The 26,656-nt window shown below is 47.7% G+C and overlaps 3 protein-coding genes across 3 annotated transcripts; 1 reads left to right on the top strand and 2 right to left on the bottom strand.

The window, feature by feature from the left end:
- Positions 1-1,394: 1,394 nt before the first annotated feature.
- On the bottom strand, positions 1,395-2,659 carry LOC123168049 (protein STRICTOSIDINE SYNTHASE-LIKE 10-like). The gene has a single exon (XM_044585912.1). It carries the CDS (start codon positions 2,580-2,582, stop codon positions 1,536-1,538), a length of 1,047 nt encoding a protein of 348 aa, XP_044441847.1. The 5' UTR covers positions 2,583-2,659; the 3' UTR covers positions 1,395-1,535.
- Positions 2,660-9,681: 7,022 nt separating this feature from the next.
- LOC123166318 (uncharacterized) lies at positions 9,682-12,968 on the top strand. The gene is made up of 3 exons (XM_044584102.1): positions 9,682-10,471; positions 10,981-11,150; positions 12,158-12,968. The coding sequence occupies exons 1-3, from the start codon at positions 10,030-10,032 to the stop codon at positions 12,680-12,682; spliced, it is 1,137 nt and encodes a 378-aa protein (XP_044440037.1). The 5' UTR covers positions 9,682-10,029; the 3' UTR covers positions 12,683-12,968.
- A 326-nt stretch (positions 12,969-13,294) lies between these two features.
- LOC123166319 (uncharacterized) lies at positions 13,295-14,661 on the bottom strand. Its single transcript, XM_044584103.1, has 3 exons — positions 14,329-14,661; positions 13,899-14,254; positions 13,295-13,775 (listed from the first exon to the last, which is right to left on the bottom strand). The coding sequence occupies exons 1-3, from the start codon at positions 14,627-14,629 to the stop codon at positions 13,362-13,364; spliced, it is 1,071 nt and encodes a 356-aa protein (XP_044440038.1). The 5' UTR covers positions 14,630-14,661; the 3' UTR covers positions 13,295-13,361.
- Between the last annotated feature and the right edge of the window lie 11,995 nt (positions 14,662-26,656).

Below are 26,656 nucleotides of genomic sequence, written 5' to 3'. Positions count from 1 at the left end.
AGTTTCTAAGTTTTCCAGTGTGGTGGCTGATCACAAATGCAAATCGATAGGCATGGAGTATGCGCCTGAAGTGAGGAGTATATCAACGTTGTAAGATTAACCGATACGTTTGATGACGAAAAAGAGACGAAATTATAGTTTATCAGACTGCCTGAGTACTTCGAGATGCATCAGTACCCTTTACAAAAGAACAACACCGGGAAATAGTTTGAAGCTACCGATACGTTTCATGACGTAAAAGAGATAAATTTATATTAGACTGACTGAGTACATCATGTTGGATAGTTTGAAGCTACCGATACGTTTCATGATGTAAGAGAGACAAAATTACCCCGGGTTTTTTTCTAGGCAACCTGAAGAAAATCGATTGATGGTACAAAGTCATGGTTTGTAGCCTAGGTTTGGTTCAATGTGTAATCCAACATGTGGAAAGGATATGAATAGTTGGATATATATTATCGACTAAGCAACTCCAGAAGAATTATCAGCTAATCGTCTAAAACGACATAAGGCCACCATCCAAACATGTATGATTGCAAATATGGTGGGAAGCTAGTTTGTCCATTGTGATGCTAATTGCTGGGATCCAAATATGACTCACAAACAACATTGTCCAACTACAAGGTTGAATGTTATTTAGCCGGTACTATTTTATATTTGTTCCAAGTCATAGCTCGGTAAAGATCATGAATTATGTGAAATATTATTGCAGTGTTTCATTTAAACGCCACAGTTATGTATTAGAACAGATAGATCATACAAATTGGAAAAGGGAAAGCTGTGACTCTGCTATTAAGTTTCAAATCATTAGTGAACCTGTATCTTATTTATTTTTGGTAAGGATCATGAATTAAGTGAAATATTGGAGTGTTTGTGCGCTGCACTTAAACACCGCAATTATGTATTAGAAGAGATAGATAAATTGAAAAAGGGGAAAGTTCTGACTGTGCAGCTTCAATTCTTTAGTGAACCCTGTATCTTATTTATTTTCAGTAACAACTCAAATGTTTTAGGCCAAGTTTTTCCTTGATTTATGAATTAGCTAATTCAGGGTTATGGTTGGAAATAAAGAAAACCAATGAAATTGGTTCGTGATAATATGGTTCGTTACCTAAGCAGCGTGACGTAGCTATATATTGCTAACCATCACTTGGCTGATTTCCAATTTGTCAACAAATTGATTTCTCTTACAAATTCGTTCTGTTTTTCCAAGATTGCACAGTCTCGTTTATGTGAGAATTAACCTGCACTCCTATGCTAACTATATATTTGACGTTCACAACAATGCTAGTGCTTTTTTCTGTCTTTCAAGCTCACACATCTGCTACTATCTAGTTCTACAGAGAAAACTGTTCCATACATGATATTGGGAAAAAATACAACAACACTGTCAATTAGTAAAATCATATATATTAATATAATAGACTAACAGTCTTACAAATAAAATAGTCAAGACAAAATCATAACAAAAAAATTAAAAGGCCATGTCCTATCAAAACCTATCCTAACTCATACATCTCTACTAATTGATTTCTCTATTTGCGCGTGACGACGGACACATAGTGAAGCTCGACGGATCCCATGAACAGTCTGCCACCTTTCCTCTCCACCACCTCGGTTGGCCTCACACCCTTCGGTCCCCGCATCTCCTCGATTATTTTTCCATCGGCATCAATCCTCAATGCTAGCAGGTGGCTATCAACGCCAAAGGGGAGCTCAGCCTTCTCACGGTGTAGTGCCACCCAGTATCTTCCTTTCTTGTCGGGCCTCACATTGTCTGGATAGCCAGGGAGGTCGGCGAATAGCTCCATGGTGCCCGCCTTGGAGCCCTTGATCCAGTATCGTAGCAGCTTACACGGCCCGGTCGATGAGATAATTAGATGTGTTCGATCAGCGCTGATGGCGAGGCCATTGGGGTAAGTGACGTCGGCCTGGAGCACGACGGCCTTTCCTGTCCGTGGGTCATACCTGAGTAGCCGACCCGTCGAGTCTCCGGTTCTTGTCACCATCTCATGTTGCGACCTATTGTAATTCCTGGAGCTGTCCGTGAAGTAGACCTCGCCGGTTACCTGGTCGATATCCACCCCGTTGGTGAAGCGGAGAGGTACGCCGTCAACCTCCGTGACAAGCACAGTCGCCTCCCCGCCGCCTGGCGCGACCCTCATGAGCCCCTTGTAGGCGTCAGCGATGTACAGGTACCCGGACTTGAGGTGGAACCGCAGACCGAGCGGCCGGCCGCAGTGGCCCTCGGTGGCAGTCTCCGGGCGAAGGAGAGACGCCGTGCACGCCTCGCTGCTGTAGTCGGGGTTGTAGGTGTACGTCGACCAGCCGAGCGTGTCGCCGTTCCACTTAAGCACGCGGCCGTCGGACACGCCGCTGTATGGACCCTGGCCTTTGGCGTCGAAGGCGACACTCTCCGGGCCGCGCAGCAGTCCGCGTGGCAGCGGCAGGTGGCGCGTCCACGTGGCGTCGATGCTGGGGACGGCGGCGGCGGCGGCCGTGCTGGGCGAGAAGCAAAAGACTAGGAGCAGGACGGCGAGCGAGATAGTCGCCGCGGCGACACCCCTCGTGCCGCTCGCCATGTCGATTTGCTTCGCTAGGACGATCCCTTAGGTGTTTCGCTGTTTCGATCGATTGGTGATGTTGTTGGCTCGATGGATTGATTGATGGCCTGGTTCGTTTGGTGCCTCTGCTCTTATACTGATTTTTGGTCTCCGAGTGCCTGCATGATTCGGCCGTCCTCCTCCGTCTCCGATTCCTTTTCATGGTTTCTTTTTTGTGAACGCGGGAGCAACTGTTTGTCTGTCCTGCCACTTCTCCTCTCCTAATTGGGCCACGCTCCTACTTGGGCCGAGATTATCGGGTGTTCTTAGACCCTATTTTCTAACCTTTTTAGTTTTTTTATTCCTTTTGTCTTTTTATTATATAAAATATGTTTTTATTTTTTATCATAATTTTTTGTAGTGTCTTTTGGGTTTCATAATCAGATTAATTACTATGAATCTATTTAAGAAAATGGTCCAGCAATTTTCACCGATCTACACATAGTACAATGCTTGCTTTTATAGTATAACTTTTTACTGTTGAAAATAAATTAATATAACTAAGTTTGTCATCTTTTCTATAAAACATTTTCGCAACTGACATGAACACTTTTTAAAGTACATTATTAACTCATTTCATGGATAGTAGAATATCCAAGTAACACACAACAGGCCCACATGTTTAATTCAGCAGCTAATGGCACTGATTTTACTTGATCGCCCGAGGAAACAGCGGAAAGAAAAGATAAGATAGAACATACTGTATTATTTGAGTTGACCAAAACAGACCCAGCCAGCAATGGTTTGAGTTGTTAAAACAGACATACACACATAGTAGTCTACATACACAAGTATATAGTACAGTTGGAGTAAAATTAATTGAACAAGAAAGAAAGAAAGAGGGTTTCTGTGGCAGTAAAAAAGGAGACTGGTTCCTTCCTTGCTCTTGTATACAGATCCGAGCTGAAACAGACCCAAAGAGTAGTTTTTCTAACATGAAAATAAGTAAGTACTCCCTCCGTCCGGAAATACTTGTCATAGAAATGGATACAAATGGGTGTATCTAGAACTAAAATACATCTAAATACATCCATTCGTTGGACAAGTATTTCCGGACGGAGGGAGTAAGTAAGAAAGAAAGAACGAAAGATGGTTATGTTTCTTCTCCTGGTGAAACCGGTTGGTCGGGATTCAAGTTCTGGGGTTAACATAGAGTGGTCGCATGTTTGCTAGATTTTATTTTAGGCTTTCAGGCGCTATGCCTTTAGTGATACAACGTGTGTGTTGACAAGTAGAGTCAACATATTTGCTAGTTTTCTTTTGTCAGGGTTTGTGTTTTCTCAAAAAATAAAGGTATTTGTGACCACCATTGATTGATTAATTGAGCCTTCCTTGGTTGTTGACCATGAGACAGTGTAAACGGCACAGCTTTGCTTTGGGTTTGGTCTTCCATTTCCATTTGGTGGTGGATTCAGTCAGTCAATCTGATACTAGTAACTTGCTAGTATGAGTATGACATAAAAAGCGCGTTAGCTACATGTCAGGTGACTGATTTTTTAATTTCAGTCAGTCAAATTTATGGCCGTTGATTTAAGGTGCTTTGTGATACGTGGGTAGCCGGTTGACTGACTCCGTTTCTTGTTCAGCCGATCTTTTGCCTATCCTTACACACGATGTAGCCTCCGTGCATATGCATGCATGCATGTCTTCAGTTCGTTGCTCTTGCACGCACATTCATGGATGAGATGCATCCCAAATTTAGTGTGTGTGCATGCTTTTTTCCCTTGTGTTTTCTTTTGTTTTTTATTTTGTATTTTTCAGTTGAGTTTTGTTTTTTCTTTATGTGTATTTTTTAATATTGAGTGTGTGTAAATATATACACCCAAGTACTACATGTATAACTTACATTAGAGTATGGAAACTTCACTCTTATATGTTTATTTTACATATTATATTATAAAAAGTGCATTTTTTGTGCTAACTGTCTGGAATTTTTTGTTGTTTTTTTCGTTCTCTTTGTTCTTTAAGGGTAATACCAATGTTAAGTTTTTGTACTAATATTGTACAGATTCAGTCTTCCTTAGAAAATATATTTATTCTATTTTTGTGTATGTATGCGTGCATGCAAGTACTATACCATATGTGTGTAATTATACTAGATTATGGAGGTTGCATTATTATATGTGTATTCTCTGCATATTACAACGTGCAATTTCACTCCAAGTTGTGTGCAAGTTTTTATTTCTTTCTTCTTAAGAGTAATACCAATGCCACTAATTCATTTTCTCATAGAAAAAAACCTTTATTTGTTTTATTATGTTTTAGTTTTTATTTTATTTTCTTTTTAAGGTTAATATCGATGCCACAAATTCATTACCTGTTTAAAAACTTATTTGTTTTGTGCAACTTTCACCATTATATGTTTATTCTTACATATACTAAAAAGTGCAATTTATGTGTAAATTGGGTGCAAATTTTATCATTATTCATTTTTTTTCACTTTCTTTCTTCTTCAAGGGTAGTACCACTGCTACTATACTTCATTTATTCTTAGATTTTTTGTGTGTGTGTGTTTGTAAGTAAGTATACACGCAAGTACGATACACCATATGTGTAAATTATAGTAGAGAGCAAAAATTGCACTGTATATGCTTATTTTTTGCATATTACAAAATTGTGCAATTTCAGGTCAAACCTGTGTGAAAGTTTTTTTATTTTCTTTTTCTACAAGGGTTTCATTCTTCGCTAGAAAACTTCATTACTTGCTTTTTGTTTTTATTTTCTTTCTTCTTAAAGGGTTTCATTCTTCCATAGGAAACTTAATTAATTTGTTTTTGTTTTTGTTTTTGTTTTTTCACGTTCTTTCTTCTTAAATTGTTTCATTCTTTCCTAGAAAACTTCATTGTTTTGTATTAGTTTCATTCTTCCCTAGATAATTTCATTATTTCATTATTTTGTTTTTGATTTTTAATTTTCTTTCTTCTTAAAGGGTTTTATTCCCTATAAAACTTCATTATTTTCTTCGTTTCAATTTTTATTTTATTTCATTTTACTTATTTAATGGTAATACCAATATCATTCCAGTATCATATGGTAATTCTTGCATATTATAAAAAGCACAATTTATTTGTGAAATGTGCGCAAATTTTGTCAATATTTTATTATTGTTGTTTTCATCATCTTCTCCTTAAATGGTAATACCGATGCCAACAATTCATTATTTCTTAGACCACTTCGTTTTTTATTTCTATGTGTAGGTATACACGCAAATACTATACAATATGTGTGTAAATTATACTAGATTGTGAAAATTGCACTATTATATGTTTATTATTTGTGTATTACAAAAAGTGCAATCTGAGTGTAAAGTTGTTTGCAAGTTTTTTCTTCTTAAAGGCAATACCAATGATACGAATACATTTTTTCCTAGAAAACTTAATTATTTTATTTTATATGTCCATACAATCACTAAAGAATCATATAAACGTAAGCTGCTTTCATTTCTCATGCATGTACTCCTATCCATTCAGCTTAAAAAGTTCAACTGTGAATGGTGATGTACGTGTGACCCATCGGTCATCCACGCATGACATGTCGAACAATTGCATGCATGCAAGTAGCCTTGGGCCTTGTTGCGTAGCCAGTATCAAGTCAGGCCCCAATCTCAGCACTGACTGACCCAAAATACTGAGTATTATTAATTGATGAATATATCCTACAGTGAAAAGAAGTGACTGACCCACAATACAAAATCAGTCGACTTGCAGGTAGCCAGACCCAATAAAAAGAGCAACTTGCGATCGGATACTAGCCGCGAGCCATCCGATCGCGATCGCACAGTCGTGATATGTGTGAACGTGAGGCACTTTTACGAAAAAAGATCCCCGCTTTGTATTACAAAGCAATCATCATCGATACAGCCAACGATAGGTGCTGGGGCGGAAGCAGTACAGACACGTCCAAAAGAAACGAAAGAGAAAACAGAAAAGGAAACAAATGCGAACAGCGACGGATCAACGAAAACAATGGAGACCCAGAACCGCTACGCCCACCGAAGAATTCCACCACACTTCAAGCACTCCGGACTGCCGCATACCAAGCAACACCTTCAAGAAGGATTGCGACGCCGACGACGCTGCTGCTCTGACAAGTCCTAGGGTTTCTCCCGGTACGCAGAGGGGTGCGGGGAAAGGGGTAAACCCGACGCTCTTCAGGAAGGCCTGGCGGCGCCCACAGACATCACCGCGTCGGTGCCGGACAAGCCGACAAGGATTTCTCCTGACCACCAACCACCCACGACCCCAGACAATCCATCGCGCGCCACTAAACACGCCGCCCATCAACATGCGCCACCACGGCCGTGCAGTCCCGATCGCCGTCTCACCGTGGCAAACGAAGCGAGACCGGCAGGAACAGAGGAGGCAACCGGGAACGAGGAGCGGTAGCAACAGCAGCCACGCGGGAGGGGACAACCTCCACCGCCCGTGGCAGGAACCGGCCGGACGTAGCAACGGGGGCAAACCAGGCACCCGCGACCATAAATCGACCAGGGGAAAGGGGAGGCGGAGAAGTGGACCATGGCCACGACTGACGCTCGTGCCGGCTCCAGCTCCCCCCCCCCCCGAAACCATGTTTCGCCCCCGCGCCGAAGGCCCATATAGGTCCGATCGAGCCGGAAACGGGCTCGTGAAGCCCCCGTCGCCGCTCTGTAGTACACGAGCCGCCGTTGCCGCCACCCCCCCCCCCCACCCGCACGAGTCGCCCCGCCGTCCGCTAGAGACGCCGCCGAGAAGCCCTGGCCAGGCCCGCCCAGACCCAGATGGGGCCCAAAAGGGCCCCAATCTCGGCCGGGAGGGCACCGCCGTCAGCCACCGTGACGCCTCGCCGCCAAGCAGCCACGCCGCCGCCACCTCGCGCACCCGGCACCGCGCCACCCAAGGAGCCACGCCGCCGCCGGATCCGCTGTCGCTGAACTGCGCCGTCGCTAGCCGCCCGAGCCGCGGCGCTGCGCAGGGGGGAAGAACGGGGCCGTCGCCACCGGCACCACACGAGCAAGGCCCGGTGGCCCAGGCCGGCGGCGGCGGGAGGAGGAGAAGGGGAGGGGGCGCTGGGAAGGGCGGGGCGGGAGCCCCCGGTCGGCTCGCTCGGGGAGGCGACGCGGGAGGGAGGCGATCTGTTCAGTGGTAGTCTTCAGGTGGCAACCTGAGGCACTTTTAGTGGGGCACGAGCGATTTTGTGGGGGAGGGACGAAACATGAGCAACTGGGGTGTTGACCATGATTTCCTCTCCACCCAGGGTACAATTTCCCATGATATGGTTGGCCCAAAGTGCGCTCTACGTCCAGTACTTTAGACCCAAAAATAGATACTTCCTCCTTCCATCTATATAGGGCCTAATGCGTTTTTCAAAATCGTCTTTAACTATTGATAAGATTAATAATACATTAGATGTATAATGTGAAAATTATATCATTGGAAGCTCCTTTCACGTACGAATTTGACGGTATGTTTTGTGTAACTTGCATGTCATATATTATTGCTCTAACACTTGGTCAAAGTTAGTCTCAAAAAATGCATTAGGCCCTATATAGATGGAAGGGGGGAGTACCAAAGATTGGCATCAAACTCAAAACCAATGTGATGAGTACTAATAGCGATACTGGCCAACTAGACTAGCACCCAGTTGGTACATTTGAACTACAATCTTATTTGTATGAAGGAAACCTTACCAAGGTTTGGGCAGCGTGGGGGAGTGAATTGGTTCACCCATTCTTATTCCCACACCGGTTCACTGCCCGGGTTTTTTCCACCTACTTGATTTTTTGTCACCCAATTCTTTTTCTATGTGGGTATTATCATTACACCCCGGTTCACCAAGTATTTTTCTTCACTCACTCGGTTTTCAAATCTCTTTTTTTGCATGGGGACTTTTATTCCCGCACCGCTTCACTGAACTTTATTAAAAACAAGGAAATGTGATAATAACAACTTTATTATTGCCTTTAGGACATATTTCCAACAATGCACTGCATGCGTGATTAGCTTTTGTACATCTCCCACAAGGATCAAACGAGTTCCACTAGAATCTGCACCATAATGATTCTCGATTAACCCAATGCATCTAGCTCTTGTTCAATGTGATGCCCAAAATAGTAAGTAAAAATTGAAAAGTTTATATTCCACTAAAAGTTAAGATCTTTCTTTGGTATATCCTCAAAGGAGTGGTTCGAACCATTGGCAAACTCACCAATCCTAATTTACATGGAGGCAAGGAATGTTGCCTTTACTATAAAGACCAAACAGTTAAATATCACTTCTTTAAATGCAAATACTCTCACACCACGTTGCTTATCATTCAGGTTGGTTCAAATTGTGCATCCGGCCTTCTCAAAGTGTCCATGTATGCATGGTAGCTGGCTAGGGGACATAAATAGGAAACTTAGATTGTAGATCATGGTGGGTTGGTGGTACCCTGCTGACCGCTTTGGCTATATAGACATGACATGGTAAATGGAAACTCTCTTTGTATTTGGACTCGGTGGATACATGACACATCTGACAGCTTTGAGTGGTGATCATCTCCCTCTTAGCAATCGATGATGAATCTTTCCACCAACTTCCGTACAACCCCATCTTGTTCTACGCCCACATATGTCATCAACATTCTTTGTCGCTTGTGCCACATTCCTCCTATAGGTCAACGAGACTGACATGGAGGCAAACTGCATCATACCTTATAGCTCATATATTGCATATATTCATACTAAAAGTCACCATGTTCCACTGACCCACGTTTATGTCATTGTGCATAATTACTAATTTTTCGTGCCATTTTATGTGGGCATTTCATAATCCTTATTTTTTTTATTCCATTTGTCTTCCATTGTTTTGTTTTGTGTGTTGGTGAGTTGGAACTCTCATGAACTTAGCATGATGAATGCATCCAAGTTGAATTAAATTGGAGAAGTTGCAGACACTAGATGCAATGACTTAGGAGAGTTTTAGCAAACGACTCCCGGACCGCACCGCACTTCACCCACTCCACCCCACCCCACCCCACCCCACCAGATAGTCAAACCATGTTGAGTCCATCCTGGCCCCGTTTATACCCAGATAGAGATCGAGACCGCCACGGCGTCGCACAACGCGACGCGAACCCACAGCCCGCACGCATCCACGGATCCACCCGACCCAGACCCGGACGCGCACGGGCACGGGAACCGGGCGGAAACCCGAGCAGATACGCCGCAGCCGAGTCCTACCCCATCCCTCTCCTCTCTCTCTCTCTCCCAAGTCCCAATCATTGCCCTTCCCCACACCCCACCCCCGCCCGAGCGGAAGCAAAGCAACCCCGCAGGCCCGCAAGGCCGCAACCAGAAAGCAACAATATCCCTCGCCCGCCGCCGCCGCCCGTCGCGGTCGCCCGGCCGGACGTAGCGGCGACGACCCCCCGCCCTCCCGCCGATCGACCGGCGAGCGGAGCCGTGATGGCGGCGCGCGGGCTGCGGGGCGTCCGCGACGACCTGTCGGAGCTGGGCCGCCACCTGCTCGACATCGCCTGCTTCCTCCACCCGCTGCTCAACCCGGCGCACACCGACTCGCCGCCCTCCACCCCGACCCACTCCCACGCCCACGCCCGCCGCCGCTCCCCGTCCCCCCGCCCCGCGACGCCGCCCTCCCCGCCCGCCTCCATCCTCGCCGGCATCCTCGCCGACCTCGCCGAGATCGGCGGCTCCTTCCGCGTCGGCTTCTCCGGCCGGGCCGCCCCCGACCGCCAGCCGCCGCCGGCCCGGGCCACCCTCCCCAGCCCCGTCGACTCCCCGCCCCACGCCGCCGCCGGCGTCGCCGATGGCATCCTCGGGGCGGCCCGCGCCCTCGCCGCCAGGCCCGAGGCGTGGATTGACTTCCCCATGCTCGCGATAGACGAGAGTAAAGCTCTCTCCCCTCGACTCTCGTGCGATTCGTTGCTAATTGTTGCCGCCAATTTCGCCGGCTGACCACTGATGGGCGGTTCTGTGCTATATATGGAAGTCAGTTAAGGGGAGATAGATTTAATGTTTGCTGGTTTGAGAGTCGTCGGATTTAGGACTGCGATTCCACTCCTCAAATTGGAAGGGATGGGGGCGAACTCCAATAAGGAAGATCAGAGTTTATAGTGCTGCATAGTTCTGGTCTTCTCAGTCTCGATGTAGAGTTACCATATCTTGTTCTCATGCGCTTGCTGCTAAGCTAGTGCTCCTCTGATCTGAATAGCTTAAGATTGACATGATGGCCATACCGTAACTCTTGAAACTTAAGTATGTCGGTTAGTAGTACCGCCTTGAGTTGTTTCGCATGGCTCCTCGTTGGTAGAATCTTTTATCGATGTTGCTTTGCTGCGGTATGAAACTGTTCTTCACATTTAGATGCATAATGTTGTGTTTCCTACTACTTTGCAGATGCTACAATCTCTGATGTAGAGAGAGACCATATGGAAGTCATTGAAAAGCTTGTCCCTGATTTAGCATCTCTGCGGGCTAAGCTCTGCCCTTCTTACATGGATGAAGATGCATTCTGGAAGATATACTTCAAACTACTTGAGTCAAGCCTAAGTGAACATACTTCAGAGGTGTGTTGGGACATATGATATTATGATTCTTATTATGCATTGTTCCCTGCTAATCTACTTTCTGTTGTAGAACTGATTTTTATGCTAGTTTCAGTTCGAATTGTTTCTAGTTTTGAACTAAGAACATGTTATTGCTGCATGGCCTGCAGTCAAATAGAGCTGGAAGTATGTTCAACCAGTTTTCCTTTTTTAGTTAACATATATATATATATATATATATATATATATATATATATATCCTATTATTGCTATTTTTGGCACTAGATGAACATATTTCTATGCATATTTAAGCTGACATAAACAAGATTAGGTATGTATTGATGACAGTGAATGCATCATTGCATCATATTTTTTTAGAAGAAAAACAATCTCCAGCTCATCCAGCAAATAAATACTAGAATTTATCCTGGGAATCAAATGAGAAGTGGTTACTGAATACTGACTATACGAGGTAATTCATGAATGACATATATGGAATATAGTTTAGGTGCTAGCAGGATGGGTAATGTGTACTGAGGTTGGCAATTTGGAATCCCCTTCATTAATGAGACGGGGACGCTTACTAATCTGTAATCAATGCATGTATATTTAATACTTTTTATTTTGAATGCAATAGTTTTAAAACTTGGTATTAGTTTATTTTCCATATATAGGTGAACTACAACATTTTACCTGAACTATTTCTGTAATAATTGGTACTATAACTTGAACTTGTATTGGCTGCTGGTAGGCCTCAGAGAGCTCACTTAAATGATGTCTTATTAGCCAGCACGTACTGTTATCTCTTTAGTAGCAGTGTGCCAGTGTAATCTGCATTAGTATTAGAGGTTCTCTTGAATGATTGGTGGTTTTATGCCATGTTTTTATCCTCTCGTGTCATTCTTCTCTTTGTTACCTTAGTATTAGACTGAAGTGCTGAAGATAAAGAAACAATAATAATGCGCTGAGCTGTGTTTTTGGATATGCTAATTGCATTACTTACCAGTCTTATCAAATTATATTTTCAGGAAGATACCCAGAGTGTGCAAGTTTCTGTGCATCGCGTAAATGAGATAGAGTCTCCACCTCATGTCTGTGAGATAGAAAGCGAGAAAGGCACTCAAGAGGGTTACCAATCTTCCGGGAGCCATGCCTTGTCAAAAACACGATCCGAGCAAAGCATGGACCAGTGGGTGTTTGCAAAGTCAAAGTCGGAGCAGAGCATGGATCAGTGGTCCGAAATACCTTCCGACGTAGAGTCCTTTAGAGAAGGTCATAAAAGGTACTTCAGCAGCGAGGCCGAGGAGATGAGCGACGTCGACAACTCCAATGTGCTCGTCATGGACAAATACATGGACTCGCTCCTGCCGGACCGGAGAAGCCTCCCGTACGCCAGCTCCTCCGTGAGAAGCGATTCGGTAAGAAGGAAGCCCGCCGCCTCCTCCCCCGACTACAGCCGCCGCCCTCCGCAGCCCACCCCGCCCGCGTCGCTGTCGAAGAAGGAATCATGGGATCTCATTCAGGATTCGGAGTTTGAGATACTGGACAGCTAGCAATAATAAGAGGTCTTTGATTGATCTCCATGGCTTCGTTAATTTTCTTCATTGCCCTACTACCTTTCACCTGGTTTGTAAATGGCGGCCTTACAGGTGGTGCCAGTGATGGTTGGAAAAGATCTTGTCAGTCAGTCGGTAATAATATCGTGTGCATATATATGTCCTCTCATCCCACTTGCTGTAACATAAGGAATTTGTGATGGATCTGGCGAGTGTGAGGCCTGGATATTGGCCTCCCTGCTGCAGAAAATTTATGTTGCATACTGTTTTTCATGTCTGCTTATCTGGTGGGTTTGTGAGTATTCTTCAGTTCAGTTCAGTTTTTCTTTTTTCTTTTTTGAGAAATAGAAATAGGTGAAGTGTGGGAGAGTTTCATGTATTTGGTTTGCAGTAAAGAATTTTCCTTTACGCAGGGTGTTCTTGTAGTTTCATAACGAAAGAGAACTAACCTTTCGTATAAGGAAAATCGGGTAGAAAATCTGAGCCTGGAATTCCTGGCAGCATCTAGACAAACTGTGAAGAACACGGCACAATGACAGACCCCCTGCCGACCCAGTTGAGGTCACAAAACTCAGATAAATCAAGTCATGGAGTAGATTTACCTGCAAATGTTCCACGGAGAATAATATCTCTAACAAGTTATACCGCATAATAAGATCTCTGATGAACGGAAGTGCTAAATGCAGATGGCTCTGCTGAACGGAAGTGCGAAATGCAGATAGCAGCAGCCACTCCATAGGAAAGAAATCTTAGACATGCATTTCGACCGTCGGGCGGTGGACGCCGCCACGCCTACGGGGAAGCATGGAGCGGCACGATGAGCCCCGCCAGGTCGAGGTCTGGGTGGCGCCGAAGCACGGCTCGCTTCATGTCCTCCATGCCGCGCTCGTGCCCCCGCCGCTCGCGCTCCGCCAGAGCGCGCGCGTGCTCCCTGCTCGACCCCCGCGCCGCCAGCTCGTCCTTCGCCTCGCGCAGCTCCACCCGCAGCGCGTCCGCCTCCCGCAGCTCCGCCCGCCTCGCGCTCGCGCGCCCTCAGCTTCTCCTCCAGCTCCAGAGCGTGGCCCAGCGAGAATGACACCTCGTTCGCCGCCTGCGCATCACACCATGAATGTCAATGTCGATCGATGGATCCACAACTACAAATCATGAAGGAACAATGCGCATCGAACAAGGGGCTGATTTGGATTTGCAATTTGCATCTGCGTTTGCTCACCTGGAGCAGCGACACGTAGCTTGAGGCGACGACGTCGGCGGGCTTGGACGCGGCGAGCTCGCGCTCCCGCGACGGCGTGACGGTGCCCTGCAGCAGCAGCCTCGCCGCCTTCCGGTCACCATCTTTGCCTGTCACGGGCGGTGACTTCCAGGGCGCGGAGAAGCCAGGCGGGCAAGAGAGGTCCAACGCCGAGCTCCCGCCGTCGACCCCACGGCCCTCCTCCAGCTTCCTCTTCTTCCCAAGGGACGGCGCACAAGGAGGCACCTTGCAGTCCGGCTCGCCCTTAACCGTCACCTTTCCTGTCGACGCGCGCGAGGCCGCGGCCGTGGCTGCCTGCTCTGCCTGGATGTCCTCCACTGCAAATCACCGGTCAGTACATCCACATCACATCACAGCAACATTCTGAATCCTACAACGCCGGAGGATTCACCTTGAGCTTGAGGAGTTGGCGGCGGTGATGGTGCCCCGATGATCTTGGCTGCGACAAGGTTGCGGTTGCTGAGATAGGTGGTCAGATCAATCAGAGAACTCCCTCGAGCACACATGAGGATCTCCGCCACGGCCTTCTCCTCGACGGTGAGGGCCGGATCCATGGCGGAGGACCTGGAAGGCTCCCCCCACTCCACCGGGCACGGCCATGGCGCCGATGACTCCGAGAAGAAGAACTCCTCCTTCCAAGTTCCAACCCCGGATTTTGCAGTTAACCCGGGCAAAGAGCAGGCCGGCAGCATCCTTGCCACGGAAGCTGTAGAAAATGTGCGGCTTACACAGGCACACCCCGAAGAAGTGCCGGAACACGGCTAGCGACGGCTCCACGCCGGCCAAGTGGGAGAGCACGACGAAGCCCGCCAGGGCGCGCCAGCCGTTAGGCGCGAGCTGGCTCGGGGCGAGCCCGAAGTGGCTGAGCACCGTGCCGAAGAAGGGGTGGAGGGGCAGGCGCATCCCGATGCTCAGCGACTCGACGTACACGCAAACGGAGCCGGGCGGCGGCGGCGACCACATGGAGAGGTCGCCGGCGGCGATCGGGGTGAAGCTGTCGGGGATGGAGTACTTCTTGCAGATCTTCTCCAGTGTTCCTCGGTTGCGCAGCCGCGAGGTGACCCGCTCGTGGGGCACCGAGACGTGGTCGTTGCCTCCGTCGCGGGAGGGTTCGTCGAGGTCGTCCGGTGACCAGGATGCCGAGTTCCAAGAGTATGCCATGGCGCACCGGCTGGGGCTGTGTTGCGGCGCTGGTCGGACGGTGGCTACTGATCAACAAGACGGGATGAAAGTGAAGTTTACGTTGGGTGCCCAAAAGCAGAGGGGCAATCTGGGGAATGTTTGGAACTTTGGATTGCCACCACCCAACCAATTTTTAGCCATGGCCAAAACATTGGTCTTTGTTTGGATGATTGACAGTTTCTTTTGCATGTTGATGCTCCTTTGGCAACTCTTTTATTTTTCATGCCATTTTTTATCAACTCATGGTAAGCAAAAGCTCAACCAAAATTATTGGCTAGCCATCTTTTTTAGGGCAAATTTGAGTACAAATTAACCACACACTATGTGCCTTCGCTTTTGAGCGTAGTTTTATTTACCAAGTGCGATCACCTAGATTTTAAGCGGTGGAGTTGGGTGAAGATTTACAAGATGGCAAAGGACGAAATATAGAAGTTTATCAGAACAAATCACTTTAATTTGCTAATGTAAGGCACCTAAAAACATTTTCCTTCCAAAATTATTCAAGGCTACCACGTGCATAAGCAAAGCTAAAGAGTGCTCTCTTTGTTTCGAATTATAAGGTTTTTAAGTGAACAAACACATTAAGACGTGTCTATATACATTCGTTTCAGAAAAAAAAACTTCTTACAGTTATGAACGCAGGGAGTATATATAAAACACAAAAAACAAAAAAGTGGACTTCCTCGGGTCTAGCCTCCGATCCCCGTGTCGGACCAACTGCCCATCCTACCTCCTCTACCTTTTTGACAACCCATCTTTTTGTCTCAGCCGCCCCTCCTAGGCGACTCGAGAGACCTAAGGTTTCCTCACTGTCAGCCCCTCCGGCGGAGCCCTCCTCCTTGCAGCCGTTATCGGAGGCCGTCGACATTCCCGCGAGGCGACTAGCCTCCTCTGCCCCTTCCCCTCTCCTCTCTGTGTCTCCCTCAGGCTTGCCTCGCCCCTCTCCCGTAGGGTTTGACGGACGCCAGATTCGTTCATGGTCATGGTTGTGACGTCCAGGTTGGCCATGGAAGCACAACTCCTCGGGGTGGCAGCAACACTGGGGCCAGGGAGGGGTTCGAACGGCCAGGGAGGTGATGCTCCTTCGCTGGCGTCCGCATAGGGGGCGGGGATCCCCTTCCAGCCACCACCAGTGCATTGGGTGGGCGCGGCCCGCTCAGGCAGGAGCTGGTTGTCGTTCTCCTTCAGCTGACCGGCAGGGTCAGACGAGGGCCATGGCTGGCGATCATTGTGTCCTCCCTAACCGGTCCAGATCTGTGATCCATGGACCCCTCATTGGGCGGGCGGGGTGTTGTGGGATTCTAAGGCCTGGGTGGCGGTGGGGCGTTGGTGCGGCAGCGGGGGTGGCCTGCTGCACATATGGACCCTGTCTTCCGGCAGGTTTAGCGGCTTCTTCGGGTTCGGGCTGCGGCTTCAGGTGGGGGCTTGGTGGCACTCATGCGGTAGGAGTCGTCTTGCTGGTGCGGGTGTGGTGTCTTGGCTGTGTGGATGGCGAGGCAGCTCACGGGGGAGGCGTCTATGGCTGGGAATTGGCGTCAAGATCACACCTTTCCCTGACTTGGGCGTTGTCTCCACCGCTTTCGGTCTTCCCCACGACGCCGTGGTTCCTCTTCGGTGTGATGGAGGTGTGGCTAGTGGACATTGGGTGGTTGGTGCTTGGATTGCAATGGAAGCTTCGCCCGACGATATCGGTGCCGGTGACGGCAATGCTCTTGAGCGTTGTATCCCTCCTTGGAGGCGTCATTGTGGGTGACCTCCTCCTCCTTGCTCTGGGTGAAAACCCTTGGCCCTTTTTTGGGCCAGGCGATGGCGGTGATATAGTGTCGTTCCCTTCTTTGAGGCTACACCTCATAGCATGATCCCTATCCATTGGTGGCCGGAGTAAAAAAAAAAGAGAGACTATAGCTTCCTCTCTTCGTGTTGAGGGTTCCCTAGCGATGGTGCGGCGAGTTGGGATCTACCTACGGTTGCCTGATTGCGGATGATAACCCAGATGACTAAAAGCGGTGCCACATCAGCATGCCTTGTTGTTTGTCTGGGGTTGTGGTTGTTCCTCGGCACCGTTGTATCGGGCCATTTTTATTTCCTCTTTTTAAAAAAAAATTGCATTTCCTCTCTTTGTTGTGTGTGTTTGTTGCGGTCTTGTGTTATAAGGTTATTTGTAATGGCTTCATTAATTTAATGCCGGGCGGTAAAAGGACATAAAGTGTATTTTTTCTATTCTTGTAATTGTATTTATCAAATATTTTCACTGAAACAAAATATGAAACCAGCTGGTGTGTTTTTGTGTTACGTGTGACGCTGTGAGCAGTGGGCAGCCACAGCGTAGGGTACGTCTCGCTGAGAGAATCGTACGCACTGCACACACACAAGCTGGGTGCTCGACACGTCGCCTGAAGGACCCACGCTACTTTAATCAGCTGGTGCTGCCGGTCAGTCTGTGCTTGGTGTCTAGGTCACGAACGACGACGGAGTTGGCACAGAAATGGAAGTGTGTCGTACAGCAAAGCGTGGTGCGCACAGCAATCCGAAAATGGAAACGAGCAGTCTAGACTCTGGAGCAGCTGGGCCAATTTCCACAACTTTCGGGCTTCTCTTCGGCGGGAAAAATTTCCATTTGGACCCGGGCTTCAGTTTAAAGTGAGAATGGGCGCAGGTACTTGCAGGAGGATTGCCGATTCATCAGCAAGCTGCCATAGGGAGAGAGAGAGACGGCTGCAACTTTTCTACTGACCAAGGGGAACTGGATGGGAGGGAACGGGAACTGGATGGGAGGGAACGGGCAGATCTAAGAGCATCTGCAGCCCCATCTCAAATGCCTGGACGGACGGCTTGGTCAGTTGCCGGAACCGACCTAGATGGGTTTCTCAAACTCCAGGCTAACCGGCACCACTTATATCTAGCTCAAATCTGGGGTGGATATGGAACGCCTAGACGCATCCATCACGTCGAACCGACGATGGGGGTCACCAAAGAAAACAATCTGAAATTCGGCGGTTCGAAGCTCGTCTCCTCCGTCGACCGATGAGGCCGAGTGGTACCGCTCTGGCGGGCCGGTAGTGCCTAGCCTAGCTATTTAAGCCGACGGCCGGCACCGAAACCCTACTCGTTCACATTTCCCTCCTCCCATCCGCTGCCGCCGCACTTTCCAATCGTCGTCCGCCACCATTAGTAGCCATGTCCCCACGCCGTCGGATAAGGAGCTATAGTCTCGATTCACTCCGGCCGGAGGTCATACGTCGTCGCCGGCAGCAGGTGGTGCGGAGCACACCGCGGAAGTGGACGGGATGCTCACGTATATGGATGAGGATGAGGAGGAGGAGCCGGAGCCTTCCTATCCACCCATCCACCCAGCACCCGGCACCGACGTCATGGACATCGCCGACAACGAAGCATAGCTAGCGTGTCGTAGTACGTAGGTTTATTTTGCATGGTTTGTATGGATTTAGGGATGAAATATGAGAGACTCGTATGCGTAGAACCAAGTTTGAGGCGTGACCGGTCACTGTCCGCGGACGCACACAGTCCCGTCCATGGGTATTTAAGTGGTCGGATTTGTCAAGTCCGGCTGTAGATGCTTTAAGATGCCAATGGATGTCTTTATTAAAAAAAAGGCTAACACGCGCTTCGCCGCGCCATTTTTCACCCCTAGGATTAACTCGTTTATTGTTTTGTTTGGATTAACTCCCATGATTGTAAGCACCCATGAATTAAAATGTGAAAATTAATTAAGAAAAGAAAATGACAAATAAAACTAAACAACGCACAATCTTACAAATAGGGCCCTTAGTAACCCCAGAACTCCAAAACACTATAACACTTTGAACCATGGGAGCTTAGTATCTCTATAGATATAGATAGATATCGAAATGTGTTGACTATGTGAATCTTACATAGAATCAGAATGAATGAATTTGTTAAGCATAACTTTTCTTATATCATGCCCGATGCTGATAGCTATGCATGTGCCCGACTTTCTTAATTATTTTACGGGAATACACATTAGTGCGTGCGCTCCCTAATCGTCTCGAGCGGCCGGCCACACACCGCTCGATCGACTCCTATCACACGGCCCGCGTCGCCAGGCCGGTGTTACCTGGTCGGTTTCGCCTCCCGCCCACAAGTCCCACACACCTGGCCCGGCCGAGTCGGGGCGCACGGCGTGCATAACTCCGATGGGCCCGTCATGTCATAGACCCTGTAGGTACGGGCGGCTGTGAACGAAGATACAATAGTGAGGGGTGGGCAGTTTCGAATTTCGTGTCACTCCCCTTTCCGTCGCCTTGAGGACCCCTTAGAGTTGTATTATGATGAATATCCGGAGACATCCATGCATATGCTTGTTCCTGAGCCTTGCCGTGCCTATCTAACCAGGCCTCGTAGCCGTTGAGTCCGGCTGGCGCGCATCCCCTTTATTCGTAGATGGATCGTGGATGGGCTTGATTTGCTTCTAGCTTTCTAGGTGCATCGGAGGGCTTGGTGTATTCAACGGGGTCCTTGCCATAATGGCGGTTTGTTGATTGGGGGTTCCTATGCTCCCATGTCGGCCTGTCACGCCCTCTAGGGGTCGGTCAGGCTGGTTGGCACGACCCAGTGTTAAAAGTATGTTAATATTTGCCTCGTCGTCGAAATCTGGCAGTAAGCGCCGGCGAGGGTAAGATTTAGATGTGTTCTTGCGCCGTTCTTTGAGGTCTTGTTCGGCTGCGCGGACTTCCATCCACTTGACGTTGAGCATGTTTTGGTCTGCGTGCAATTGTTGCTGCTTCTTTTTCATACTCCTGGCGGTTGCTATGAGCCGCCGTCTGAACCATTCTTGCTCATATGAGTCTTGGGGGACTATGAAGTCCTAGACTCTAAGGCTCTCGTCTTCCTCGGAGTCGGGCATATAGTCGTTGTCGGTCCCGTCGTCGAGATCATCGGGGCCTTCATCCTCGGGTATTCCTGCAGGGCTATTCTGTCTCCGTAGGGAGGCTTGAATGTCCTCTCCCTATTTATCGACATCTTCAGCCGTGGCGCCGTTACCGATAGCGCATGTATTATGCCCGCTAGGGCCGCTGCCGGTACCTTTCGGTCGTTGGCGTCGGCGTCTTGATGGATTCTTGGGAGTATTGACCATATAGACATCATAAGTGGACATGGCGGCCCATCTGCCCGTATGCGTTAGGGGCGTGGCCGCTCCAAGTGTGGCGCCGACACCTTCATCCATGTCCATGGCCTCCTCGGATGTATAGTCCAGTACGTCGGTTAAGTCATCGACTATGGCAACTAGGTGGGTGGTGGGTGGGACATAAATTTCCCTGTCGTCGGCTCTAAGTTTGATCTTGTGGTAGACCAGGTCTGGTAGTTCGAGATTGACAATCCCTAAATGCGATCCAACATCTCATTGAAGTGGGACAGATCCTCGGAGCTCATGGCCTGATTATAGGACGGGATGATCTAAAGCGTGATCCGCGAGTCGCTCGACGCGACTTCGATGTGTTGGTCGGCTAGGGTTGATCCCTGGCTGTCCACAGAGGAGATCGGATCCGAGCTTGCCCGTGTTCAGGCTTGAGTCACAGTCAAGACCCGATGAGAGGATAGGGTCCACAACGGAGTCAAGGCTCGGCGTAGCGATGATCGGTTTCGTGATTGCAGCCGGATCCACTACGGGATCTGATCCGTGACCCGAATTGGAAGTCGGTTCCGAGGTCAAGCTTGCGGTGGCCGGTGGATTCTTGATCCGACTTGGCATCCAATCAGAAATGACGAGCTCAGCACATGAATCTGCGGTGTATTCCAGACTACCGAACATGACAACTTGGTCCGTGGTGAAATTCTCGACGCGGGCGATATGCCCGCTGAGTTGCCGTGCAGGACAATGCTGCTGAATGCGAAAAGCTGGCCGGGGACGAAGATGTCACCACAGCCGGTGTCGTAGTTGATCTGTAAACGAGCCATCGATCCTTTTTTTCGATCACACAGCGAAACTCTCAATGAAAGCACCAATGTCGATACTGAAAATGCGTTAAGTCGACTAGAGGGGGGGGGTGAATAGGCGATTTTTATGAATTCTTCATTGAGGAATTTCAGGGTGAGGAAATTCCTTAGCGAAGAACTACTTGCAGCGGAATAAGTACTCAGATGCAAACATGACATAACATAAGCATGGTCATCATGATGAAATGAAAACAAGCACAGAGTACATAAAGCGTAAACACAGGATAAACAGGATGAAGACAAACAGACTGAAGAAATTGAACTGAGGAAATTGAGGAAGTGTTCAGTTAAAGTCTTCAAATAGATATGAACAAACACACAACACAGTAATGAGGAAATGGAAGAGTTGAGGAAATAGAACCAGTAGGCTTGGTGAAGACATTGATTTGGTAGACCAGTTTCAACTGCTGTGACAGTTGTACGTCTGGTAGGAGCGGCTAGGTATTTAAACCTGAGGACATACAGTCCCGGACACACAGTCCTCACCGTATTCTCCTTGAGCTAAGGTCACACAGACCTCGCCCAATCACTCATGGTAAGTCTTCAGGTGACTTCCAAACCTTCACAAACTCGGTCACTTGGCGATCCACAATTTCCTCTTGGATGCTCTAGACCATGACGCCTAACCGTCTTGGAGACGCACAGTCTTCAAAGGTAACAAGCGGCGGATCCACGCAGGATCAATCTCTTCAGTGATGCTCAATCACTTTGGGTTTGTAGGTGTTCGGGTTTGGGTTTTCCTCACTTGATGATTTTCGCTCAAAGTCCTCGGAGGATGGGATGCTCTCAAATGACAAGTGTCAGTTTCTCTCGGAGTAGCCAACCAACTAGTTGTTGTAGGGGGCGGATATTTATAGCCTAGGGAGCAGCCCGACATGATAAGACCTAAATGCCCTTCAATGATATGACCGTTAGGTGGGTAGATATTTTGGGACAGCTCGCGCGTAGCACAACAACGGTCGGAAATTTGACTATCAAATTCCTCAGGGATATCATGATCCTCACTTGTAGGCAATCCGCACTAGTGAATTCCTAACTCCCCAGTCAGGACAAATTCCTCAGAGACCAGAAGAACTTCGTCTCTGTCACTGAAGAAATTGACTGAACTATATGAGATTTCCAATGGCTTCACTCGAAAGGATTGGTAGGTGTAGGATTTTGAGATGAGCATCACTTGGAAAATTTTCCTTAGTATTTCCTCGACCCCCGTTAACAGTACGGTGTTTTCTATGACTCAAGAAAGAGAAAATGAAACTACGAAAACAAAAGTCTTCACGCTTCATGTTCCTCGCATGAAATCCAAGTCTTCATGGTCACACCAATTTCTTCACTTTCAAAGTCTTCAGAAATCCAAAGTCTTCAGTCGAAGACATTCATTTTTAGGGGTTGACTTTCTCTGTAAACATCAAACTCCTCATAGACTTATAGACCTGTGTACACTCACACACACATTAGTTCCTTAACCTATAAGTCTTCAATACACCAAAATCACCAAGGGGCACTAGACGCACTTACAATCTCCCCCTTTTTGGTGATTGATGACAATATAGGTTAAGTTTTCAACGGGGATAGAACATATGATGTGTAAATACTGATATTGAGGAATTTGATTGCAAGATATAGAAGAACTCCCCCTAAAGATGTGCATAGTGAGGAATTTTCTTTTGAAGCAATGCACACTTGAAGAGTAGAATCATGGAGATCTCCTCCTATATCTTGTAATTCATACACGGATTTAACATATGATATGAAGAATTTGAAATGCATGATGAAATATGGTGACTGATGTAATTCAGCATGCGTGCATTAACATTTATGAGGAATAAGCATGCAGAAGAACACATCAGAAGTGTCAGACCACCATCGGGGTTAAGTTTACAACTCGATCCAACAAAGTCATCAAAAGGACGAGAGTTGTACCTTAGCAAAAAAATGCCCATATAGAGAGACCCGCTTGAAGACTAACTCAAATTTCTCCCCTTTTGTCATCGAATGACCAAAAGGGTCAAAAAGTGAGGACTAATGCCCCTGAAGAATATCAAGTTGACGGAGGAGCACCAGCGTTGTTGGGGTCGGTTGTTGAAGTAGGGCCTGCCGCAGTGTCGTCCAAATCTTCATGCTCATCCGTGTCGCGTGATGAAGAATATGAGCTGGCCACCAAGGAGGGAACTTTGACTTGCTTGTATTTCTTCGCTGGTGGCTGAGACCAGTCAAAGTCTTGCTTGAGACCCATTTGCTTCAGATCTTCTTCACCATAAAGATGTGACAGAACAGCCCAGGTGCGACCGAAGACTTCATGGAGGTAGTAATGGTTTTTCTTCACTGCATTGTGTGTAGTAGTCATGTTGTGAAGAATTGAACCAAACTGACGCTTAACCCATTTGTGGTTGCGATCGACCTTCTGGTGAAGACTGAGGAGAAGATCACGATCAGTCATCACCCTTGGAGCTGTGGCTTGAGGATTTTGCTTTGAGGCATTGGCGGTAGAGTCATGAGTGGCAGAGTCATCATTGGTGGAGTAGGATGCAGCTTTGCGGAACTGACCATCCAATGGATGAATGCCTTCATCAATAATAGCAGGAGCCTTGCCTTTTTCATCAGCTGAGGAAAATGTCCGTTTGAGGACTTCAATGGGGGGCAAGTAGCTAAGATGATTTTGAAAGTCAGCCTTGTAGTTGAGTGAAGACCTTGATCTGAGGAATCTCATAATCCAAGGAGCGTAAGGCTTCAACTCAAATGGAGATAATGCAACATTGGCCAGAGTCCTCATGAAGAAATCATGGTAGTTGACAGGAACACCATGAATGTTGTTGAAAAGCAGATTCTTCATGATGCCAACGACCTCTTCATCATTCGAGTCGTGGCCTTTGATTGGACTCAATGTCTTCGTCAGAATGTGATAGACAGTCCGAGGCACATACTGCAATTCCTTCACGAGGAATTTGGTCCTTGGGGCTTGACCGGGCTTCAGCGGCTTCATCAATACTTGCATGTAGTGATATGTAAGCTCAGGTTCATGATATATACAATGAGCACCTTCAAGGGGAGGACTGACAGGCAGGGCATGAAGCAATTCAGAGGCCGGTGCTTTGAAATGAGTATTTTCTGTCATCCAGTCCAATACCCAAGAGTTCACATCTTCAGCATCTCCTGTGATGTGCAGCGTTGCATAGAACTGAAGAATTAGCTCTTCATTCCAATCAACAATATCAGTGCAGAAGTTGAGCAGTCCAGCGTCATGACGAACACTGAGGATTGGCGTGAAGCAAGGCAGTGATTCCATGTCCACATGAGGAATATGCTCATGGTCGAAGACTTTTGTCTTTGTTGAAAAGCAGCGAAGAATAGAAGTTGGCTTGGCTGGCAGTCCAGAAACGCTTCCTTCTAAGACGAGCAGAGTCATATGGGTTGTAATCCGTGAAGAATACATGCTCGTGAAAGAAGTCATCAGCCTTGAATTTTTGCTTCTTTGAGAAAGGATCCTTTGGCTTGGGCTGAGGAGTGTCAGTCAATTGCATCACAACCTCAGGAATCGCAATCTCAGGATCCACAGGCTGAGGAATTTCAGTTTCTTCTTAAGTTGCAGCCTGGGTCTTCAATTCTTCAGCGGGAATTTCACTAGAACTAGTGGCTGGAATCTCTTCATGAATGGACGGAGTGGTGCGAGGTTCGTCAGAGCCCATTTGAACTTCAGTATGCACTGGGGACTGAGGAATTTGTTGCAGAGGAGTGAAGAAAGGAGAATTGTGGTGCCGACTTTCCCAAAAGTCATCATTCATCACAGGTGTTGTGCTCCCAATGTCCACATCCTCATCTTCTTCATTTAATACTTCAACGCCTGCCTCTTCAGCTGTGAACTGAGGCACTGGCGTTGAGACAATTGGGGTTGAAGGGATGTCATCCACTTCAATTTCTTCATCCAACTGCTCTGAAGAAGCAGCATAAGGAATATCTTCATCAGATCTGCTTGGGATCGTATAGTCTTCACCAAAGGGAATGAGTTCCTTTGATGGCATGCATGAGACTGGAACAACATCAATTGGATTCTCAAGAGAGCTTGTCAATTTCTTCATCTTCTTCGGAGCTGAAGATTCTGATGAAGTTGATGCTTTCCTTTTCTTCACAGTTGCATGCTCCGCAGCCTTGGTCTTCTTCACATCTGATGTAGAAGGAAGAATTGGACTTGGTGTAGGTGCAGGAGGAGCAGAGGAAATTGGTTCATTTACTTCAGGCACAACTGATGCAGTTGCCCTGGCATGATCAGTTTCTTCAGGCAAAGTGGTTGAAGCTTCAGCTGGCCTGACTTGTTCTTCAGGCGCAACACTAGTGGTTGCCCTCGAAATTTCATCAGCGGCTGGAATGCAGTCATCAGCCCTGGTACTGGCAGTTTCATTAGCAGCCTGATTTTCATCAGCAGTGCTGGCATGGTCTTCAGTAGGCTGGGCAGATGCTTCAGCCTGAGGAATTTCAATGTGCGTTGGAGCAACATTTGAAGAAAATCCTTTCGCCAACTTGACAAATCTGACTTTGGCTCCAAGCCAGTCTGCACGGTAGGTGTCAAATTCATCACTGAGGTTTTTGATCTCAGTTTGAGCAGCAATGAGTTCATCAGTGGTCATATTCACAATGTTCTTCTTTAGAAGGCGATCCTTCTTGTACCGCGCTTTCTTCAATTGCCTGGCCTTCTCGAATTTCCATTTTTCTTCGCCTATGAAGGCGGTAAGCACGTGCCGTTGACCAGGAGTAAGATTGAAGTCAGGCATAGGAGTGTTGGGGTCCTTGTGCCAGAGATCAATGTACTCAAGGATTAGCTTTGGATCCAGCATCAATGGCACATTGCTGCCTTTGGCTCTAGCGGCCCTGTGCTGCCTGTCTCTGATGATTTCAGCGAGTTCCTCATCATCAGCTTCGTCGTCATTAGACGGTACATGAAAGGCGACCTGCTTCTTGTGAGGACTTGGTCGACAACCTCATCCAGTAGTGGCCTTAGTCTTCAGTAGAGTGGGGCCAGTTGAAGAATGTGGAGGAGCTGAAGAACTTGCAGAGGCTCCAAAGGCAATAGAGATGCCTGTTGTCCTTTGGCACGAGGCGAGATGCGCAGGTGCTGAGGATTTGGAAGGAGGAGCTGAGGACTTTGGAGGAGCTCGTGCAACTTGAGGAATTTGCCGTGAGGGCTTTGCTGAGCTGGGCCATGAGGGCATTGCAGAAGAGCTTGGCTGTGAGGACTTTGATGTAGAAGCCATGGGCTTGTGTGCGGGCTTCTTGGGCATGGCCTTCTTAGGCTTGCTAGCAGAGGCCTCAATAGCAGCAGCAGCAGAATCTTCATTGAATTTCTTCACTGCTTCTTTTGCTACTTTGGCCAGCTTGGCTTGACGCTTAGCCCATTCCTTTGGAAATTCTTCACCTCTTCTGATGCTAGGGGGATCAGCTTCTTGGCCAGGTGCCAATGGAGGTCTTGGGCATGGAGGGTGTACAGCGAATTTCTTCATGTACTTGGGTGTAACGTAGCGATATTCCCTCCATTCTCTGGCCCATCTCCTCTCTATCCTCTGGATGCGCAC

This window comes from Triticum aestivum, chromosome 7D (genome assembly GCF_018294505.1).
Source record: "Triticum aestivum cultivar Chinese Spring chromosome 7D, IWGSC CS RefSeq v2.1, whole genome shotgun sequence".
Taxonomy (NCBI): domain Eukaryota; kingdom Viridiplantae; phylum Streptophyta; class Magnoliopsida; order Poales; family Poaceae; genus Triticum; species Triticum aestivum.
The sequence above is the reverse complement of the archived record's forward strand: the minus strand, read 5'-3'. Positions and strand labels throughout refer to the sequence as shown.